General features: G+C 45.9%; 2 protein-coding genes across 6 annotated transcripts in view; one reads left to right on the top strand and one right to left on the bottom strand.

The window, feature by feature from the left end:
- The window catches only part of DGLUCY (D-glutamate cyclase), a 110003-nt gene extending 101331 nt beyond the window's left edge, over positions 1–8672 (top strand). For all 4 annotated transcript variants that reach the window (XM_088455546.1, XM_088455545.1, XM_088455548.1 and 1 more), the window contains exon 14: positions 8010–8672. The gene's annotated coding sequence lies outside the window, so the exon portion shown is untranslated. The remainder of the gene's footprint in view (positions 1–8009) is intronic.
- CCDC88C (coiled-coil and HOOK domain protein 88C) overlaps positions 1192–19813 on the bottom strand; it is a 101774-nt gene continuing 83152 nt past the window's right edge. The window contains exons 22-31 of one of the 2 annotated variants that reach the window (XM_088455544.1): positions 18641–18827; positions 16742–16887; positions 15832–15921; positions 15198–15430; positions 10503–10691; positions 8527–8595; positions 8003–8071; positions 5981–6283; positions 5271–5488; positions 1192–3330 (exon numbers count right to left, since the gene is read on the bottom strand). In XM_088455544.1, coding sequence (XP_088311670.1) covers positions 2410–3330; positions 5271–5488; positions 5981–6283; positions 8003–8071; positions 8527–8595; positions 10503–10691; positions 15198–15430; positions 15832–15921; positions 16742–16887; positions 18641–18827 — 2425 coding nt within the window. In that variant the 3' untranslated portion in view covers positions 1192–2409. The remainder of the gene's footprint in view (positions 3331–5270; positions 5489–5980; positions 6284–8002; positions 8072–8526; positions 8596–10502; positions 10692–15197; positions 15431–15831; positions 15922–16741; positions 16888–18640; positions 18828–19813) is intronic. The other variant, XM_088455543.1, reaches the window with a different exon arrangement.

Below are 19813 nucleotides of genomic sequence, written 5' to 3'. Positions count from 1 at the left end.
ACTAACAAATATTGCCCTAGTCCATCTGCCCCTAATAGGACTTCGGTTCTCCCTGGTTCAGGAGGATAATAACAGCGTCTCTCAAGTTGCAAAGGTAAATTTCATAAAGCGCACGTGTACCAATGCCGACTGTCGCACAACAGGTTACTGCGCGGATCTCACTGACCCTTACCAATCTCTTCACATGTAACAAAGTAACTAAACGGATAATTAACAAGTAAAACGGATCTGTAAATACAGAAATATATATCTCGCAGAACCTCCGGCACCTGTCTCCTCAGCAGCATAGACAGGGCTCCGTATATACCAGACACTATCTTTCTATAGGTCTCTTGTAGGCACAAACCTGCTGCACGGTAGTTACACTAAGTGTTGCAGTGCAGCCTGTCGCCTGTCAGTAGGGACCTGCCTGTCACCTGACCGTAGGGACCTGACTGTCATGATTCCTAATGCAATATATATATTTCAGAATATATCTTGCAGTCACCACCAATGTGCTATAAATCGTAAATATTCAGTAGTAACAGTTCAATAAATTAAACAATGATAAAATATAATATTTTTTTTTATTTTACAAAAATCTATGTGCAACGTGAGTCTGTAACTATAATATTAATCTGCATATCTAATTCATTGTATGTTCAATATTCCTCTTCTGGTCTGCACAGTGAGAAGTGTAAAGAATGTAGATGGGATTTATGGAAGGATAAAGAAAGTGTGGATGATTTTGGAATGAAGGTGGAAGCACCAGGAACGCATATATACAGGACATTACTGGCAATGCAGATATATACAGGACATTACTGGCAATGCAGATATATACAGGACATTACTGGCAATGCATATATATACAGGACATTACTGGCAATGCATATATATATACAGGACATTACTGGCAATGCATATATATACAGGACATTACTGGCAATGCATATATATATATATATATACACAGGACATTACTGGCAATGCATATATATATATATATATATATATATACATACATACATACACACACAGGACATTACTGGCAATGCATATATATACATACACAGGACATTACTGGCAATGCATATATATACACAGGACATTACTGGCAATGCATATATATATATATATATATATATATACATACACACAGGACATTACTGGCAATGCATATATACAGGACATTGCCAGTAATGTCCTGTATATATGCATTGCCAGCAATGTCAGCTGCTGCTGCAGAGAAATGTTATAGTGAATTCCTTAAATGACAATGCTGAGGAACCTGTGCAGATTATTAGTGATGAATCGTCCTGCAGTGGGAGTACCAACATTATAAGCACCAGATAGAGATCTACAGCGAGCACAGAATTTCTGTACAAAAGACATTTTTGGCATTTAGCATAATAAAGACCATTAACCCTTTATTCTACCCCTGCCTGTGCAAGTCTAGACGGCAATAACTTTGCCTCTCAGTAGCAAACAGTTCAGATGCATCGTGCAGTCTGCTGTAACCTTATTGCATGGTTATCTTTGTGCATGTGCAGGACTGTTCTTGAATACAAGGTAATAGTGCAGGACTGTTCCTGGATACAAGGTGACGTATTGGTGCAGGACTGTTCCTGGATACAAGGTGACGTATTGGTGCAGCACTGTTCCTGGATCCAAGGTGACGTATTGGTGCAGCACTGTTCCTGGATTCAAGGTGACGTATTGGTGCAGCACTGTTCCTGGACACAAGGTGACGTATTGGTGCAGCACTGTTCCTGGACACAAGGTGATGTATTGGTGCAGCACTGTTCCTGGATACAAGGTATTGGTGCAGCACTGTTCCTGGACACAAGGTGACGTATTGGTGCAGCACTGTTCCTGGACACAAGGTGACGGATTGGTGCAGCACTGTTCCTGGATACAAGGTATTGGTGCAGCACTGTTCCTGGACACAAGGTGACGTATTGGTGCAGCACTGTTCCTGGATACAAGGTGACGGATTGGTGCAGCACTGTTCCTGGATACAAGGTGACGGATTGGTGCAGCACTGTTCCTGGATCCAAGGTGACGGATTGGTGCAGCACTGTTCCTGGATCCAAGGTGACGGATTGGTGCAGCACTGTTCCTGGATACAAGGTGACGGATTGGTGCAGCACTGTTCCTGGACACAAGGTGACGTATTGGTGCAGCACTGTTCCTGGACACAAGGTGACGGATTGGTGCAGCAAGCAGGCGGTGATGCTGCAGATATTAGCTGCGCGTGCAAGCAGTCTGACGCACACATCAGTCAGCGCCTCATAGCTCTGTGCTCTCCTTGTTTATGGAAACCTGAATCTGATTAAATGAAACTCGGAAATAATTTGTGCTGAAAATTCCATGTCAAGAAAGTGTAAAAGGTGACACAGTAAGTTTGTTCTCTATGAATAGTGACGATCACACACAACCATACTCGTACCAAACAGTCTGTGGGTCTGCATTGGGATCTGGAGAGGCAGGAGTACTTTTGGGAGACGTTCCTTTGTTGGGGTCGTCCTCAGTGGTTGGTATAGGGTGGCAATCGAAAGAAGAGCCTGGCAGCTTAGAAGTGACAGTAGTCGCCTGACCATCGACTTCTGGGATGCTGGATATCGGTCTGACCGGCGAAACCATGGCCACTTCTCCGAAGCGAGAGACGGTTCTAGGCTTACCCCTGCCAGCAGTGTGGGCAGATGTATATGGTTGCTGCAGGCTGCTAGGTGACAGGGCTGGTTGTAGTGTCCTATTTTCTTTGGGGACGGCCAAAGACAGGCGGCGTGTATCTAGAGATTGGCAGCGCAAATCATCCCCTCGTTGTGGGTTGGACATCCTCGCAGATTGTGGTCTGTCCCTCGGGGAGCCAGCTGGTGTCGATGTTCTCAGTATATTACTGCTAAAATCCTTCCCCATAGGAGTCTCTATCTCTGTCTTCTCCATTCTGTTCATATCGGGACCATTGGCCTTCAGGAGGTCGGCGGTGGCCAAGCTAAAAGACCTGCTGAGGGAGTTTCTCCTGCTGCACATCCACCCGGGATGTTGGGGTTCAGGGGTTTGCTTAGACACCAGGACAGAGAGCTGCTCTTGTGGTCTTCTAAGCAAAGCAGCTGGATTACCAGCCGGATCCATTTGTCGCAGACTGGGCTTAACAGACTGGCCTGGCTTGCCCGCCGTGCCACCTGTCGCATCGCCTGATACTTTGACTGATGGGCTCACATAGTTTGTTGGCATGGCTAAACAGTCTCTGTAACTGGGCTGAACCAATGGGCTTCCAAAGTCAGGAGGGTCACCGGTCTTCTTAAAGTAATCACCTAGCATGTCATCCCGATTGCTTGATGCATCCTAGGAAACAGAGAGATGGATAAATCACAGGATGGTAGATTATTGTGTATGAACTTTCAATTTGATATATAAATTTATATTTATAAAGGATCCATGCACTGTAGCGGCCATGTTGTCTGCAGGCTGTGTCCTCTCTAATGGTTGGCCAGGCCTCTGGTGGCTGGCCACATCCCTTAAGCATGGACCAGTGCCATTCCTCCAGTGGGCCCTTCAGCCACAGTCAGATACTGGTGGGCCCCAACCAGCCATAGTTCCAATAGCACTAGAGCTCTTCTTTGTACCCCAGGGGCTTTGGGTAAAGAGGTAATCTGTAAATAATACTATTAACAATAATGTTCTTTACAGGTGGTCTACTGGTCCCAAGCAATGCTGTCTGGGTATAATGTAACCACAAGTGCCTGCATGCCTGAATTTTTTATTTGCAGGCCCCGTTCCCCTTTGGATACCAGCCCCGGTACAACTGGTCTACGGCTGGTGCCAACTACATGTCTCTTTCTACGCTTCCATTAGCCCTAGGTGGTCATGCCTAGTGCTGGAAGTGGAAAAATTGGGGGGTCTCACGCTGTGTATCTCCCAATCCCCAATTTTTTCAACACCAGCCTAGGCAGAAGCACTTGTGCTGCAATGCTTAGAGGGGATGGGGGGGAACCCACTTTTTTTTTTACTTAAAATTACTTATTTAAATCATTAAAACAGAAGTGGCGCAGTGGGAAACAGGACAGTCTATTTAGCAAATTATTCTGACAAATTTACATCTTGCTATTACAAATTGTATGTTTAACATCTGGGGTGAGATTCTGTTGAGTTTGGCTATAGTTGCATTCTAATACATACAGTGGCTTGAAAGTCGCCAGAATGGTGCTACTTTACTAAACTCGCACCCTATTACATTATCCCCCATAGTCTGTTATTGCTGGGAATGTGATTGTGCATACAGCTAATTAATACCGGGGAAACAATGTCTTAACTCATGAGTAAACTTTATGGTGAATAATAAAACTAGAGATAAAAGTTGACTTTTCATTTAGAAAGGAGCAACAAAAAGAGTAGGCAGGTCGTGCAGGGTCCCCCGGCTTTACCTGCACCCGAACCTCCATCTCCTGCTCTGGGGGCACAATGGGAAGTTTGCTGGTGATGCGGCATCAGCCTATATGGCCAATGCAGCATTATTTATTACTGGTGGCAGTAGGGGCTCTCGCTGTGCAGGTTATAGACACACGGTACAGATATAAAGGAGAACATCGCTGTGCAGGTTACAGACACACGGTACAGATATAAAGGAGAACATCGCTGTGCAGGGTACAGACACACGGTACAGATATAAAGGAGAACATCGCTGTGCAGGGTACAGACACACGGTACAGATATAAAGGAGAACATCGCTGTGCAGGTTACAGACACACGGTACAGATATAAAGGAGAACATCGCTGTGCAGGGTACAGACACACGGTACAGATATAAAGGAGAACATCGCTGTGCAGGGTACAGACACACGGTACAGATATAAAGGAGAACATCGCTGTGCAGGGTACAGACACACGGTACAGATATAAAGGAGAAAATCACAGCATATCTGTCAGAAACATTAGGATACACATAAATCATTTCATATGAGTAATTTCTACCTGTAAAGCCAGAGGAGGGGAAAATACAGTCACCTCGTAGTTTAAAACTAACATAACTTTGGGACAGAAATATATAAGGAATCTGCAAACATAACAGAGGGTTAATGCCGCTCTGTGCAGTGTGAAGATCGTATCATTATCTGGGTAAAGTGGTCACTGTCTCCTACACACTTATTGAAGCCACAAAGTCCCGCAGGTGAGTGAGGAGACTGCAATGGTGATGGTCAGGCTAGTGCCGACTCGCCACAAGGGGGCAGCATGACCAGCACAAAAGGTTAATTAGGGTCAGGCCTGCAATATTGGTTTGGTGAGACTGTGCATGGCACAGAAAGATGCGCTCCCCTGTTGGCCCGGTCTGCGTGCTGGCCCATTGTACAGTTCTCAAGCAGTGGCGAGGAGGCTCCTGATGATGGTTCTGAAGGATTCTTGCCGTGGTGTGTGGGTGAGGGGGAATGAGAGGAAGGGTGGGGAGAGTTGGTCTCTAATAGAAATTGCTGTAGACTGATGAGCTTGCTGCCATTTAAACTGTGCCACCATCGGAGAGGAGAGAGAGGGGTAAGATCAAATTCCATTATCCTCGGGTATAAAAGCACAGAGATCCCTGGAACCTTTCACTTCCTCACATCAAGCTTGGGATAAAAGTCACTGCTCAACTGTACTTTGAATTTCCAATAAGAATTGTTTAGAAGTGTAATGAAGTATTCCTTTCTGCTTTATCCTACACCTCAACAACACTCTATAGAGCAGTGTATCTCAAACTCATCCTCATGGAATCCTAACAGTGCGTGTTTTCAAGGTATCCTCAGGAATAATTAGAACCACCTGTAGATCTATTGTGTTAGTCAATTAACACACCTGTGCCCCAAATACATGTGATTTATGCACAAGCAATACGCATTATATCATACATTTCCACTTTTAGTCCAACCCTAAATATTGTGAGATCCATATGCGTCTCAAAGTCAACTGAAAACACAAATAAAGACCAGACTGTCACCGACACCGATCAGTTCTCCTCTAGTACTCACAGCGGGGGGAGACAGCTGCTTACTTTCCTCCAGAAACTCTTCCAAGGTCACCATTTCGCTGCCCGGGGAGCCTGACCGCCGCCTCCTCCCAGCACGGCTCTGTGGTCTCTTTTCAGGGTTGTTGGAAGAGATCAGACTGTTCCTGTTAGACGCGGGCTCCGGGTTACTGCCAGTAACCAGTATGGTGGAGTTGGCGTGGCCTGGGTAGGCGTCCCTATGAATAGCAGTAACGTCCTTGGTAGGAACCAAATCCTCGTTGCTGATACTCTCTGTTCTGGCTGGAGGGAAAGTCAAGGATCCTAGATGAGCAAAAAGACATTGATTCATTCATTAAAGCTGCCTTCTTACCCCTACAATAAATGAATTTTCATGTGTGTGCAAAAAAAGAAAAGAAAAGAAGTTTGTCCAAATTCTTTGAAACATGGGAGAGTAATATAGATAAATGTAATAGATAAATCTGCACAGGAGTATTATAATTTGTGACCAGTTATACTATGCAGATACTCTTTTTATAGCATTTTACACTGTACAGGGGTGCTCCCCAGAATAAGATTCACAGAATTAAAAGAGAGACAATTACAGTGATCTTTATTGGGGGGCTCAGACTGAGTGCCCCGATAGAGATAGCCGCTCAGACTAAATACTACATTAGAGATAGCCGCTCAGACTGAGTGCCCCGATAGAGATAGCCGCTCAGACTGAGTGCCCCGATAGAGATAGCCGCTCAGACTGAGTGCCCCGATAGAGATAGTCTGAGCGGCTGAGTGCCCCGATAGAGATAGCCGCTCAGACTGAGTGCCCCGATAGAGATAGCCGCTCAGACTGAGTGCCCAGATAGAGATAGCCGCTCAGACTGAGTGCCCCGATAGAGATAGCCGCTCAGACTGAGTGCCCCGATAGAGATAGCCGCTCAGACTGAGTGCCCCGATAGAGATAGCCGCTCAGACTGATGGAGCTTCAGTAAAAATATTTTCAAAAGGGAAAAAAAATTTAAATGATGCTCAATGATGACCTTGATTATTCTGGTCCCCAATTGTAAACTGTCACGAGCAGGGCCCTCTTCCCTCATGTGCTTTTCCTTCCCTCACTTATATCATGATCTCCTCCCCACTACCTACAGCTCCATCTACCCCTTGGGTTCTGCCGCCCTGCATTACAGTATGTGGGTATTATGCCAGCTGATGCAGCAATATCTATAAACCCTACCCATGTCCTGCAATGTTCTGTACTGTAAGTCACTTTGTTCATACGGTTTCTGTTTATGTACTTTGTGTGACGCCATATAAAGGTTACCAATAATAATAGTAGGGACAGCTCTGAGAAATGGGAGAAATAAGTAAATATGAAGTCGCTGGTCCTAGTGCCTCTCTATGGCTGTATCTACAATTTATGCTGCAATAAAACCCATCAATTGCTCCAAGTACTGGCTGATTTCTCTCCTCATAGCCCCCAAGACCCCCGAGCAGAATCACTTCTCCTCCTTATCCTACTGCACCTTTCTGTTGCCTTTGATACAGGTTTTCTACTGCAGACCACTCATTGCACCGGGTCACCTTCATACAACAGATCTCTCCCTATACATCCGCTCCACTAGTGTCCTCTACTAGGGGCACAGTCTCCTCTCCGCTCCCACCCCCTGCAGGGTCCAACCAGGTTGTGTTCTCTGGCCTCTTCCCATTGGACACGTCCCCTCTGTGACTCTTTGCCGCCAGTGTTGGGCTTCTGCTATAAATCAGCCCACATTCTGCACAGGCTCCAATGCGCAATGTGTGGTGAATATCAGATGACTTATATCAGTAGTAAGATGATAATCTGTGAGCCTCCGGTAAGGCCACCAGGCCAGGCCTGTATTCTACTTTGTAATCTATTCCCATTTGTTTTAAAAGAAAACCCTGTGCAACATTGTATTATTATTATTTGTTCTCTAGGATAGGTTTTAATATGTATTCTCTTCTCTACCAGATATTTCTATCGTCATACTCCGTGTGTGCCCCCAGACTCACGTGCGGTTTTCTTACCTTTCAGGGTCAGCGGCGAGCTGCTGTTGGATGCGCTCCGGCTGCTCTCCAGACTATGCGGCCGAGGGACTGAAATGAAGACTATGTTAATGATGACGTTTGACAAAATAAAAAATAATAAAAAAAAAGACACATGAAACGGGTCAGAAGACAACGCGGGGGGCACATAAATGGTCATGTATCATTTGCTGGAAAACAGCTGTAAGATGCTGCAGAGGAGGTTGGTCCAGGTAACCGACTGCGCCATAAAGGGCCACAACGCCCCCTGGAACAACCCCACATAAAATCTATGTACTATGAATGAGCAGATCCGTTACGGCTACACACACACACACACACACACACACACGCATTGGGCTAACATGGACACAACCAGCCAGATGAGCATGTGACAGGTCCCCGGAAGTGATAACCTGCCATTGGGCGCGGCCCGGCTTATAGAAGGAAACACACGTGACGTGTGAGAATAGAGAAAACGACCAGAGACTTTCCTACCTCTAATACACAAATACAACATTTATTACCTCGGAGTCCTCCAGGGCTCGCTCTATTATCTTGTAGCGGTTCAAAGAGATTATCATCAGAATTGTAACCTAAAGGCCAAGAAACAATTGCAGAACGTTATATCTGTAACATGAATGTATCCAGAATTAAACCTCCAGCTCTTCAACATTGTGACATTATTCTTGATCCCACCAACATTACTGACCTCATTCATCCCTATATGTCATTATGTGGAGAGGCCGATATAGCTGGTCTCATACACGAGTGGCGCAGAGGGGCCAGCAGTAGCCACACAGACACATGACCGAGCCGACTATAGATCAGGGGTGAATACAACCTGAGTCAAATCAGCGCTGGAATGGAGCAGCTGAAAATTCTTACCAGTGTTGTCAGAAACTGGCCACAATAAATATACAATAAAAACAATAACATTTTCAGCGCTCTATAGTAGGGGTGTATATAAAGTTGGAGGATATGCATGTAATACACCAAAAATTACCCTCCTTTACTCTGATACACGTCTCTATGTAGATGCTCCCGTTCAGTCAAGATTATCTCTCCGAAGACATAAAAAATAAAACAAACAATATTCTCATAGTATAGTAAGTTTGAAAGTACATTTATGGATCTCAAAACTATGGGAAAAGGGTCCAATTCTTCCTTATTTCATCAAAACCAATCGTGCCCTGATCGTAGGAGAATCACCCACAAGCGCGTATACTGTAGGAACACGGGATGATGCTTACATCAATCAGATCATTCCATGTAAGTAGCGGTATCTTTAAACCCTGTGCATCTGTATAGAAGTATAGGATCACCTCGTGTTTTCAAACTTCCATTGAAAAGACACTCCAGCTGTAAATGGCTGGCTGGATAATTCTTATAGAACACACATTGTCCCACCAACGCGTTTCGACCTTATATCAGTCTTTTTGAAAAAGACTGATATAAGGTCGAAACGCGTTGGTGACAGTGTGTGTTCTATAAGGATTATCCAGCCAGCCACTTACAGCTTGTGAAACAAGGTGAGAACAGGGGTTGCTAATTTTGCCCACCTGTCCTGTTTCTGAAAAGCTGATTTGGTATACGGATAAGTGCCGGCTGGTACATATTCAATTCTATTTGTTTTTTACTCTTTTGGATATTTGGAAATAGGTGTTTGTCTTTTTTATGTGCGTTTTAATAAATATCTACTCAATCAAATTGCTTTTTTGAGTGGAATTATACGCATTATAACGTTGAATATTTGGAGGAAGATTACAGATACCTTTATGTGATTTCTCTGCACTTAATACAAGTAAGCACAGTGTGAGTGTTTGAAAACACGAGGTGATCCTATACTTCTATACAGGTGCACGGGGTTTAAAGATACCGCTACATACATGGAATGATCTGATTGATGTAAGCATCATCCTGTGTTCCTACAGTATACGCGCTTGTGGGTGATTCTCCTACGATCAGGGCACGATTGGTTTTGATGAAATAAGGAAGAATTGGACCCTTTTCCCATAGTTTTGAGATCCATAAATGTACTTTCAAACTTACTATACTATGAGAATATTGTTTGTTTTATTTTTTATGTCTTCGGAGAGATAATCTTGACTGAACGGGAGCATCTACATAGAGACGTGTATCAGAGTAAAGGAGGGTAATTTTTGGAGTATTACACTTACATGCATATCCTCCAACTTTATATACACCCCTACTACAGAGCGCTGAAAATGTTATTGTTTTTATAGATCAGGGGTGTTCAATATGCGCCCCCACCCAGCTGCTGTGGAACTACACGTCCCAGCAAGCCCTGCAACAGTTATGCTGGCATTCCACCACAGCTGGAGGGGCGCTTGTTGAATGGGAATGTAGTTTAAATCCGGGACACCAGTCAGAATCCCGCTGCCAGCATCCCCGGGAGTTTTGGCCGAGAGATCCGGAGGGTCGGCATCCCGTACCCAGCCCGTTGAATACCCCTGCTGTAGATTGAGAATTCTGAGCTCACCTTTGGGTCTGTTTGGCTGCTGAGACCTCAAGTTTGATGCTGGGGTCAGGTGGATTGCAGAAGTGGAGTAGGCTCTGGATCCGGGTTCCATCTTCTGCGAGCGTAAGTTCCGCTCCAAACCTTCCATCTCTTCGCTGCTTCCTCCGTGATAGGACATCCTGTGCTGCCTGTGGCCAATATCAACCAGGACTAGAAAAGCCAAAGAAGAGGAGAGAATGAGCAGAGCAGGTCGGGGGCAGCGCACAACACCTGAAGCAGCGCACAGCGACGGGGACAAGCACAACAGTGAATCGGAAGAGGACGTCCTTACTAAACAATCCCACAATTCACTGCGGCCAGGCCTGCTGCGCTTCAGGTCAAGTGGGCAGCACAAGGAACTTCAAGCGACACACAATCCACGTCACATCAGGCAGACGGGCACAGGTTGCAGGGCTGGTAAGCACAGGGACGGATATGGCGCAGCCACGGTGGATCGGGCTACTAGCTGGAGATCACATCTTTCATGGCTGGGAACCAAAGCACCTATGTAACACTGTTCTGCCACCCTCGGGTATTAATGTACTGAGAGCCCATAAAGAGGAGATCCTCAATAAAATGTACTGAACGTTACAATTCAGAGACCTCAGAAAGAGGTTATGGGATCCCAGAGGTTGTACGTCTCTCCTACAGCTCAAACTGAATATAGACCTTTCTGTCAATCTCTAAAATATGGTAAATGTCCCAATCTCAAGATTACGGGCAAATGACAACACCAAAATGGAAATGACTGGCGGGTTTAATACAGTCTGCCACGAGGGCTAGAACGGCCATGGGGGGGCAAAAGGGGGTCAGTATTATCATTTCACCACCTAGCGCCCAACAGCGGCGCATCATAGAAGTTTTGGGGGGTTTTTAGCAGGGAAACCCTTTGGCTGTTGATTACAGAGTGCTCATCAATATTACTATCATCACCATTCTGTAAAGGAAAGACAATACTTCAAAGCGGCACCTACAGCTTCTTACTACAACCATCCATGTGTACAATCCGTCCAGCTCAGCCGCACTCCGGCTTATCCGCATACTGGCGGCACCTTCATTGTCTGAGCTCCTAACACAGCAATAGTTGGCTGAACGTTCGCAGAGAATGAAGCCCAGTTTGGTGGAAGCTTCTCCCACATTACTGTAGTGAAGTTGATTCTCTCTTGGTAACAGCAGAACCTGGCTGATTATGTTTAAGAGACGTTTCTCCAAAATCTAGTAATTGTGGGCAGCACAGTAATGAGCACATTGTACAAAGAGCAGAGTGACTGGACAGGACACGGTGTGCACACGAGCCACATCTGACATGCCGACAGAAGACGCACAGGGAACGTTAATACACAGGACGCGCAGTGCAGGTTAGAGGGGGAAGCGGAACCTGACATGCGGAGCAGTTACTGACGGCGGAAGGAGAATGGGGACAATTTGGTAATCATGAAGGAAAGCCATGGCATGCCTTAAAGGGGAAATATTATATTGCTTTATTCTCTTTTATTCTAGTGAAACAAAGTCCCAAAAATGAAAACAATTATTTTAAAAAACAGTCTGGGAAGCTGAGAGTGTGACCGGCACCTGAGGGGCGTTACTGGCACCTGAGGAGCGTCACTGGCCAGAGTGCGTGAGAAAAGAGCCAACCTCTTTGTGGGGCCACCTTCAGTATATGATTAATACGGTTTCACTGACATACCTAATGTATAATGCACAGGTTCTCAAACTCTTTCCTCAGGACCCCACACAGGTCACCCAGCAGGAGCACAGGTGTATTCATTACTCACTGACACATTTTAAAAGTTCCACAGGTGGAGCTAATTATTTCAATTAAGATTCTATGAGGAGACCTAGAAAACATGCACTGTTTGGGGTCCTGAGGACAGAGTTTGAGAACCACTGGTATAAAGCAATAAATACTGAAGGAATATATGGACTCAATAACATTATGCCAGCAGCACACGCACCCCTACACGCCAGCAGTGCAACCCCCACGTATCCCTACACGCCAGCAGTGCAACCCCCGCGTATCCCTACACGCCAGCAGTGCAACCCCCGCGTATCCCTACACGCCAGCAGCGCACCCCCCGCATATCCCTACATGCCAGCAGCACACGCACCCCTACACGCCAGCAGTGCACCCCCCGCGTATCCCTACATGCCAGCAGCACACGCACCCCTACACGCCAGCAGTGCACCCCCCACGTATCCCTACACGCCAGCAGCAGCACCCCCCCCGCGTATCCCTACACGCCAGCAGCAGCACACCCCCCGCGTATACCTACGCCAGCAGTACACCCCGCGTATCCCTACATGCCAGCAGCGCACCCCCCGCGTATCCCTACATGCCAGCAGCAGCACACCCCCCGCGTATCCCTACACGCCAGCAGCAGCCCACCCCCCGCGTATCCCTACATGCCAGCAGCACACGCACCCCTACACGCCAGCAGTGCAACCCCCACGTATCCCTACACGCCAGCAGTGCAACCCCCGCGTATCCCTACACGCCAGCAGTGCAACCCCCGCGTATCCCTACATGCCAGCAGCGCACCCCCCGCATAGCCCTACATGCCAGCAGCACACGCACCCCTACACGCCAGCAGTGCACCCCCCGCGTATCCCTACATGCCAGCAGCAAACGCACCCCTACACGCCAGCAGTGCACCCCCCACATATCCCTACACGCCAGCAGCAGCACCCCCCCGCGTATCCCTACACGCCAGCAGCAGCACACCCCCCGCGTATACCTACGCCAGCAGTACACCCCGCGTATCCCTACATGCCAGCAGCGCACCCCCCGCGTATCCCTACATGCCAGCAGCAGCACACCCCCCGCGTATCCCTACACGCCAGCAGCAGCCCACCCCCCGCGTATCCCTACGCCAGCAGCATTTCCACACGTATTCCTACGCCAGCAGCACCTCTTTCCGGTCTGTGTAGCTCATTCAGACCCACTCGCTAGATGCTTTCGCTCGCTCCTAGCGTATGCAAATCCAGCGCACGCCCAGCAAGGCAGGTGATCGCACAGCAAGGCATTAGCACGCCCACTATGTCTTGGCGTGCGATCACTTTGTGTATGCAGACGCCCACCTGCGCACATCATCGGCCTCTTCTGTCACTCAATCCTCTGGGCTGTCTATGCTGGGCGACCGAGCGCTTCCCGATCTTTCGCAGTGGTTCGCGCACGAGCATTGCGATAAATGTGAATGCGCAGATTGCAAATATCGGCCAGCTACGAGCGATCGCTTCCTAGAGAGCGGGTCTGACTCAGCTCCTAAATGTCCAGCAAGAAAGTTTGATACATCCTGTAAAAGGTGCTTATAGGAGCGAGTTCTATGGGAAAGGTGTAACTGCAATCCACAGTCCTTTACTTTAATACCGATATTTTTTTGGGACTTTAGTTCCATTCTAAATAAATATTATAGGATTTGACTGTTCTTGCCAATTAAAATGTAGTCTTTGGGTGTTATTTTCTATTATTCTTGTATAAACCTGTCTAACAACAAATTGCAAATAAAGCCCCGTGCGGTGTCATATTGCTGCTAAATCCACTTTGCAACAGAGCGGATCTACTACAGTGTCTCATACACACACACGGCAATAATACACCACAGTGGACCTATGAGAGCCAGATCACCATCAGATTAATCAGCAGGAACAGTCAATTTTAAAGATATAGGCTTCAAATACTTCCCCTTTTATTTTAGCAAAGTAATCCCTGCTGGTGGCAATGGCGGTCGGCGACACAGCAGCGAATACATCACCGGATAAAGCATTGGTGCTGCGGAGAACAGCAGAACTTACGCAGCCTGGACAGAGGTCTCTGGAGGTTGTGATTGGGTGTAGGGTCAGTATTATGGGTACAAGTCACCACTCCTTGTAGTGCTTAGATTCCTGGTCAGCATGCAGCTTACACACAGCTTGTACAGGTTATGTATGTGGGTGGTTTGGTCCATGAAGTATATATTTATAATGAAGGGATTTATGCTCCGGAAGAGAGACCGCAAAGAGAGAGGAATCAGAAGTCCCTGATCTCCGGAAGAGAGACAGAGCCTTTATGAGTAGATGAGATGTCGGTGGAGGACCAGAATCGCAGGCGCTCAGAGAAACGGCGCTGATTCTGGGATGAAGCCTTCTTCTCCTGGCTCTTGCTTTTCAAAAATGGAAACTTTTTGCGAGTGGCTGCGACATAGACAGATTACCGAGCGGGATAGGAGAGAAGTGAGAGTTACAAGGATTATACTGAGAGAAACACAGACAGATGGCTGCTATAACAACAAGATGACATCCCCTGTACCCTATAGGAGGAGACATGGCGGCTACACGTCAATGTTAGCATGGAACGCACCGAGAACTAATAAACACTTAAAACTCGTTGTTAAATGAGGCCCCATCACTCGCGACCAGTGATAAAGCTCGCTGCGTATGATAAATGTTGCTCCAGCCAATCAGCTCCCAACTGGAATTTTTCAAGCAGATGACAGTTGGGAGCTGATTGGCTGGAGCGCTGTTTATCATACGCAACGAGTTTTATCACTGGTCGCGAGTGATAAAACTCATTGATAAATGCGGCCTAATTGGCTGTTACAACACATTTGGGAATATAGCGCTATTTTATTAAATAAGACCCACTGAACATCCAGATTGGCGATACCAGGAACGCAATGCGTTTTCATTTACACAACTTACCTTTACTCGTGAACACCTTAGAAGCGTCCTTCTCATCGGAGCCTAGAGAACCGTTCTCTGCGCTTTCATGCTGCACTCGGAGGGGCCGGGAGCAGGACGGGGATGCTGTGCTGTCCAGGTGGTCTGCGGCCGGGCTGACCACATCCCCCGATGACTTTGGTCTCTCTCTGGAGCCGTCTTTCCGTGGTTTGATGAGTTTAGCGAGCGCTCTAGCACCAGACCAGTGATTTTTTCTGTGGACACAAAAACCCAATAAGAAAATCCCATAAATGAGACGGCACAGAGCTCGGCCACTGACATGAAAAGCGCTAAACGGTTTTGCACATATGAAGACTCCCATAAGTGATTGTTATAGACCCAGGGAGGGGAGATGGGGTGACCCACAACTTTACACATTACTTTCTAATTTCCTCCATGAAGCCATAGTGATAATGACCCATCTCTCTTTTTAACCTATAATTGCAGCATAAAAAGCCGCTGCCGGTAGGGAGGAGCCAGATAAATAGACAACTCAGACAGACGGCGAGACGTAGCCTGCGCAATTACAATTTAGTGTAGTTCATAGTTTCAACTGAACTCAAATTAACGCTAAACACACAGAACGTGGTACAAACAATGCAATAAAAGCACCTACTTTTTTGGAGCAGGGTCATAAAATTTATATTGGTCCATTATCTTTTCCTCTAGTTTCTCCTTTTGTCTTCTTAAATCGTTTAGTTTATCTCTGTGAGGAGAGAATGAAACGCTGATTATACAAAGACGCAGCCAGGTCCTCCTTATATCAGGGCGGTAATTCCGGCATGCAGAGAGAAAATGCTTCTACCACACATTACTGGCAGCAATTCGCCAAGTCATACGAATGCAATGTAACCTGCACCACATCGTCCTTTGCAGCCCAGTAACTGTACGGTCACGCCCAGCGATGCGGACGGGTCACCGACACCTGATCTACCCTTGGATTTTAGTCTTCCCATGTTGCCATCGCCAGTTTTCTGTAGACCTCAGCACTGGTTGGACTGGGAAAGTTGGTTTAGATATTCTGTATATTGTAATTACTTAGGATACCTACACCGCTGGGGAGGAGACAACCTCCCACCTTACTTTCTCATTAATAGTAGGTGGGAGACGTTATCATATTGGAAGCCATGACGCTCGTCCATTTCAGAGACCACTTGAATATCGCTATAAGCACGCTCTATAAGCCCCCAGCCCTCCTCACCTCCATGACTATTTGGGGGGTTTTCAGGTAACACTAGTACCAGGATGGTGATACAAGCCTGGGCGCAGGACCCCTACCACGGTCTTACTGTACAGAAAGGTGGACTGTACACTCCGGAGCCTGCGCTGGAGAGAAACTGGGGCCAGGCCCATAAGAGAAAGCAGAAAACCTGATGTGCTCATGTTATAGGCTCTGAGCTTGGAATCGACATCAGGCTGCCATCGCTGCGACCGAAGCCCCCAATCACCGGGGTCGTCCATTGGTGGCGTCTCTGGGTACAGGGCGCAGTACGGGTAGCATGAAGCCAGCGCTGCTGTCCACCTACATGTACTGTTTCTGCTCCTCGTGATAATGCTCCTTGCTCTCCATGCTCTGCTCCAGCAGCATCTGGTTCTGCCGACTCAGTATCTGTATCTGGCTGAGCAGATGGTGGTTCTCTTCCTCCAGGTTACTCTTCAGCCGCGTCAGAAGCTGCACAAAACAAGGGCGACATCTCCTATAGATCTCAGTGTGCACCAATCACACAGTCACAGCCAGCAGAGCATCGCACCGTACAGCACGGACCTGCTTTATCTGCATATGCGATACAAAGTACCAACAGACCCCCCCTCCCCCCTAGTGTTACCTTGTGCTTTTACAGACCTGCTCTGTGACTTCTAAATATCTCCACCCCCCCCACCCCCCCCAAGTATGGAGTATATTACCCTGTATACAATCAGCACCTGAGGGGTCGTTCTCACCCGTCAGCTGATGGCAGAAATCCACATTCCCACAATACCGGATTGTACTTTTATTGCTTCCATTTGTAGAATGTGGCACGACTGGTTCTCATGCGTTAGCGCAAACTACCGGCGCAACAGACTGTACTGAGAGAAGTGCAACACATGAAAATAATCCTATAAATACAAATCACTAAAATGCATCTAAAGAGCATTAGATTACATGCAGATCTCCCAGGGCATACGGAGACAAGCCCTAAGTATCTATTAATCTGTATTATACACACACACACACGTACATACACACACAACACATATACACACGCACACACAGTATACACACACACACACAACACACAGTATACATACACACAGTATACATACACACACATTCATACATAGACACACATATACATACACACTCACAACACACATATACACACGCACAGTATACATACACACATACAGTATACATACAGTATACATACACACATACAGTATACATACACACACACACAACATACAGTATACATACACACACATACAGTATACATACACACACACATACAGTATACATACACACACATTCATACATAGACACACATATACATACACACTCAACACACACATATACACACAGTATACATGCACACACAACATACAGTATACATACACACAACACAACATACAGTATACATACACAACATACAGTATACATACACACATACAGTATACATACATACAGTATACATACACACATACAGTATACATACACACATTCATACATAGACACACATATACATACACTCACTACACTACATACACACACAACATACAGTATACATACACACATACAGTACACATACAGTATACATACACACATACAGTATACATACACACACATTCATACATACACACACATTCATACATACACACACACAACACACTTGATGGTTCCTCCATGTAACGATCACAGGCTATATGGGGGATTACAGCACAAAAATACAGATCTATGTCGGTCGGTAAAACATATGAGGGCAGGAACCCCTATAATCTATAACAGCAGCACGGTCCGTTACCAGTGACAACTACACCCCCCATGTTCCCCTGTGTATATGATGGGATTGTGTGACCGGATACCCCACTGCCCACCAATCAGATGCTCCTGATGGTGCTAGAGAAACAACAGACTCGGGTTGTTGGTTACAGAACATTATATAATTATAATGCTCCAACTTAAGGTGCGTACACACGGTACGATATCCATGAATGATATTGTTCAATTTTTATGCAGAGAATGACCAACGATGCACGTTCCCGCATGAACGATAACGATATCTATGATTGTCCGTACATGCAGGCCAATTGCACGATATAGTCATCTTTGCCTGGTCAGAGATGTGGCAGGATGACTCACTGAGAGATATCTTCCCAGGCGTTGGTGGTACAGATGGTTCCGTGTGTCTGCTACGGTAAGGAAGGTGCAATGTGTCTGCCCATCTCACCTCACAGTGGTTGTCCAGCTTGGTGAGAGATATGTCCATGGTCTGATGCTGGTCCTTCAGCTCATCGAATCGCGCCTGCCAGCGATTTAGCTCCATCTGTGCGGAGTTTAGCGAGCCCTTCATCTCCTTGGTGTGTTTGTGTAGTGCGTTGTACTCTCCTTCCAGCTCGCCATGCAGGAACTTTAACCTGCAACATACACGCGGAGCAACGTAAACAGCTGTGACGCGGACTCGGCCCAGCCGGGATAGATGTATGTAATCATATAAAGGTTATAAAACGTGAACATGTAGTAAATAAAAGAGAGACAGTGTGTTCTTACAATACGGGGCACTTACAGTTACACACACACACATATATATATATATATATATATATATACACACACACACACACACACATATATATATATATATACATACACACACACACACACACATATATAGAATATATATATATATATATATATTATACACACACATATATACATATAAAACTGTTATTAAATCTTCATGTTGTATAAAAGAAATCCTGAATTCCATGTACAGGCAGCTCAGGATGAGCCCAGAGTAATATATAACATTTCTAGTAAAGAGATAAGAATAGAAATTTAGAGCACAGTGAGGTAGAAAATGTGAAATAAAAGATATATTAAATATCCTGCTGAGTCTTCATTTATTTGTGTCTTATTCCAACAATATTAGATTCATCTTTTGTTCATATACTAAAATGCCGCGTTTGTCCTGTTTATTATTTCACCAATTTGCCTTAGTACTACTGTAGTGATAAAGGTACATATTCACCATCCAATATATAACATTATTATACTCCAATCACTGTGCCCGCACTACGTTTTCCCTTCCAGTATGCATCACTGATCGCTACACTTTGGATGTTACTATATTGTCAGTTAGATAGATGTTGCTGACTATAAACCATGTTGCCAATAATAGCTGTATTCACAGCCTAATGGTGCATACACACAGTCATATGTGACAGATGAACGATTTGACTATTTTTATAATGATTTGAACTATTTTACGAACGATTGAACAATTTTTGACTGCATTAAAATGACTGAAATCGACCAAATCTGACTGCAAACACATCAGTTGTCAGATATCGTTATCTGACAATCGGGAACACGTATCGTTCATCGTTGAAGCCTCACGTCA

Source organism: Taudactylus pleione, unplaced genomic scaffold (genome assembly GCF_031769625.1).
Source record: "Taudactylus pleione unplaced genomic scaffold, aTauple2 ptg000660l, whole genome shotgun sequence".
In the NCBI taxonomy this organism is placed as follows: domain Eukaryota; kingdom Metazoa; phylum Chordata; class Amphibia; order Anura; family Myobatrachidae; genus Taudactylus; species Taudactylus pleione.
The sequence above is the reverse complement of the archived record's forward strand: the minus strand, read 5'-3'. Positions and strand labels throughout refer to the sequence as shown.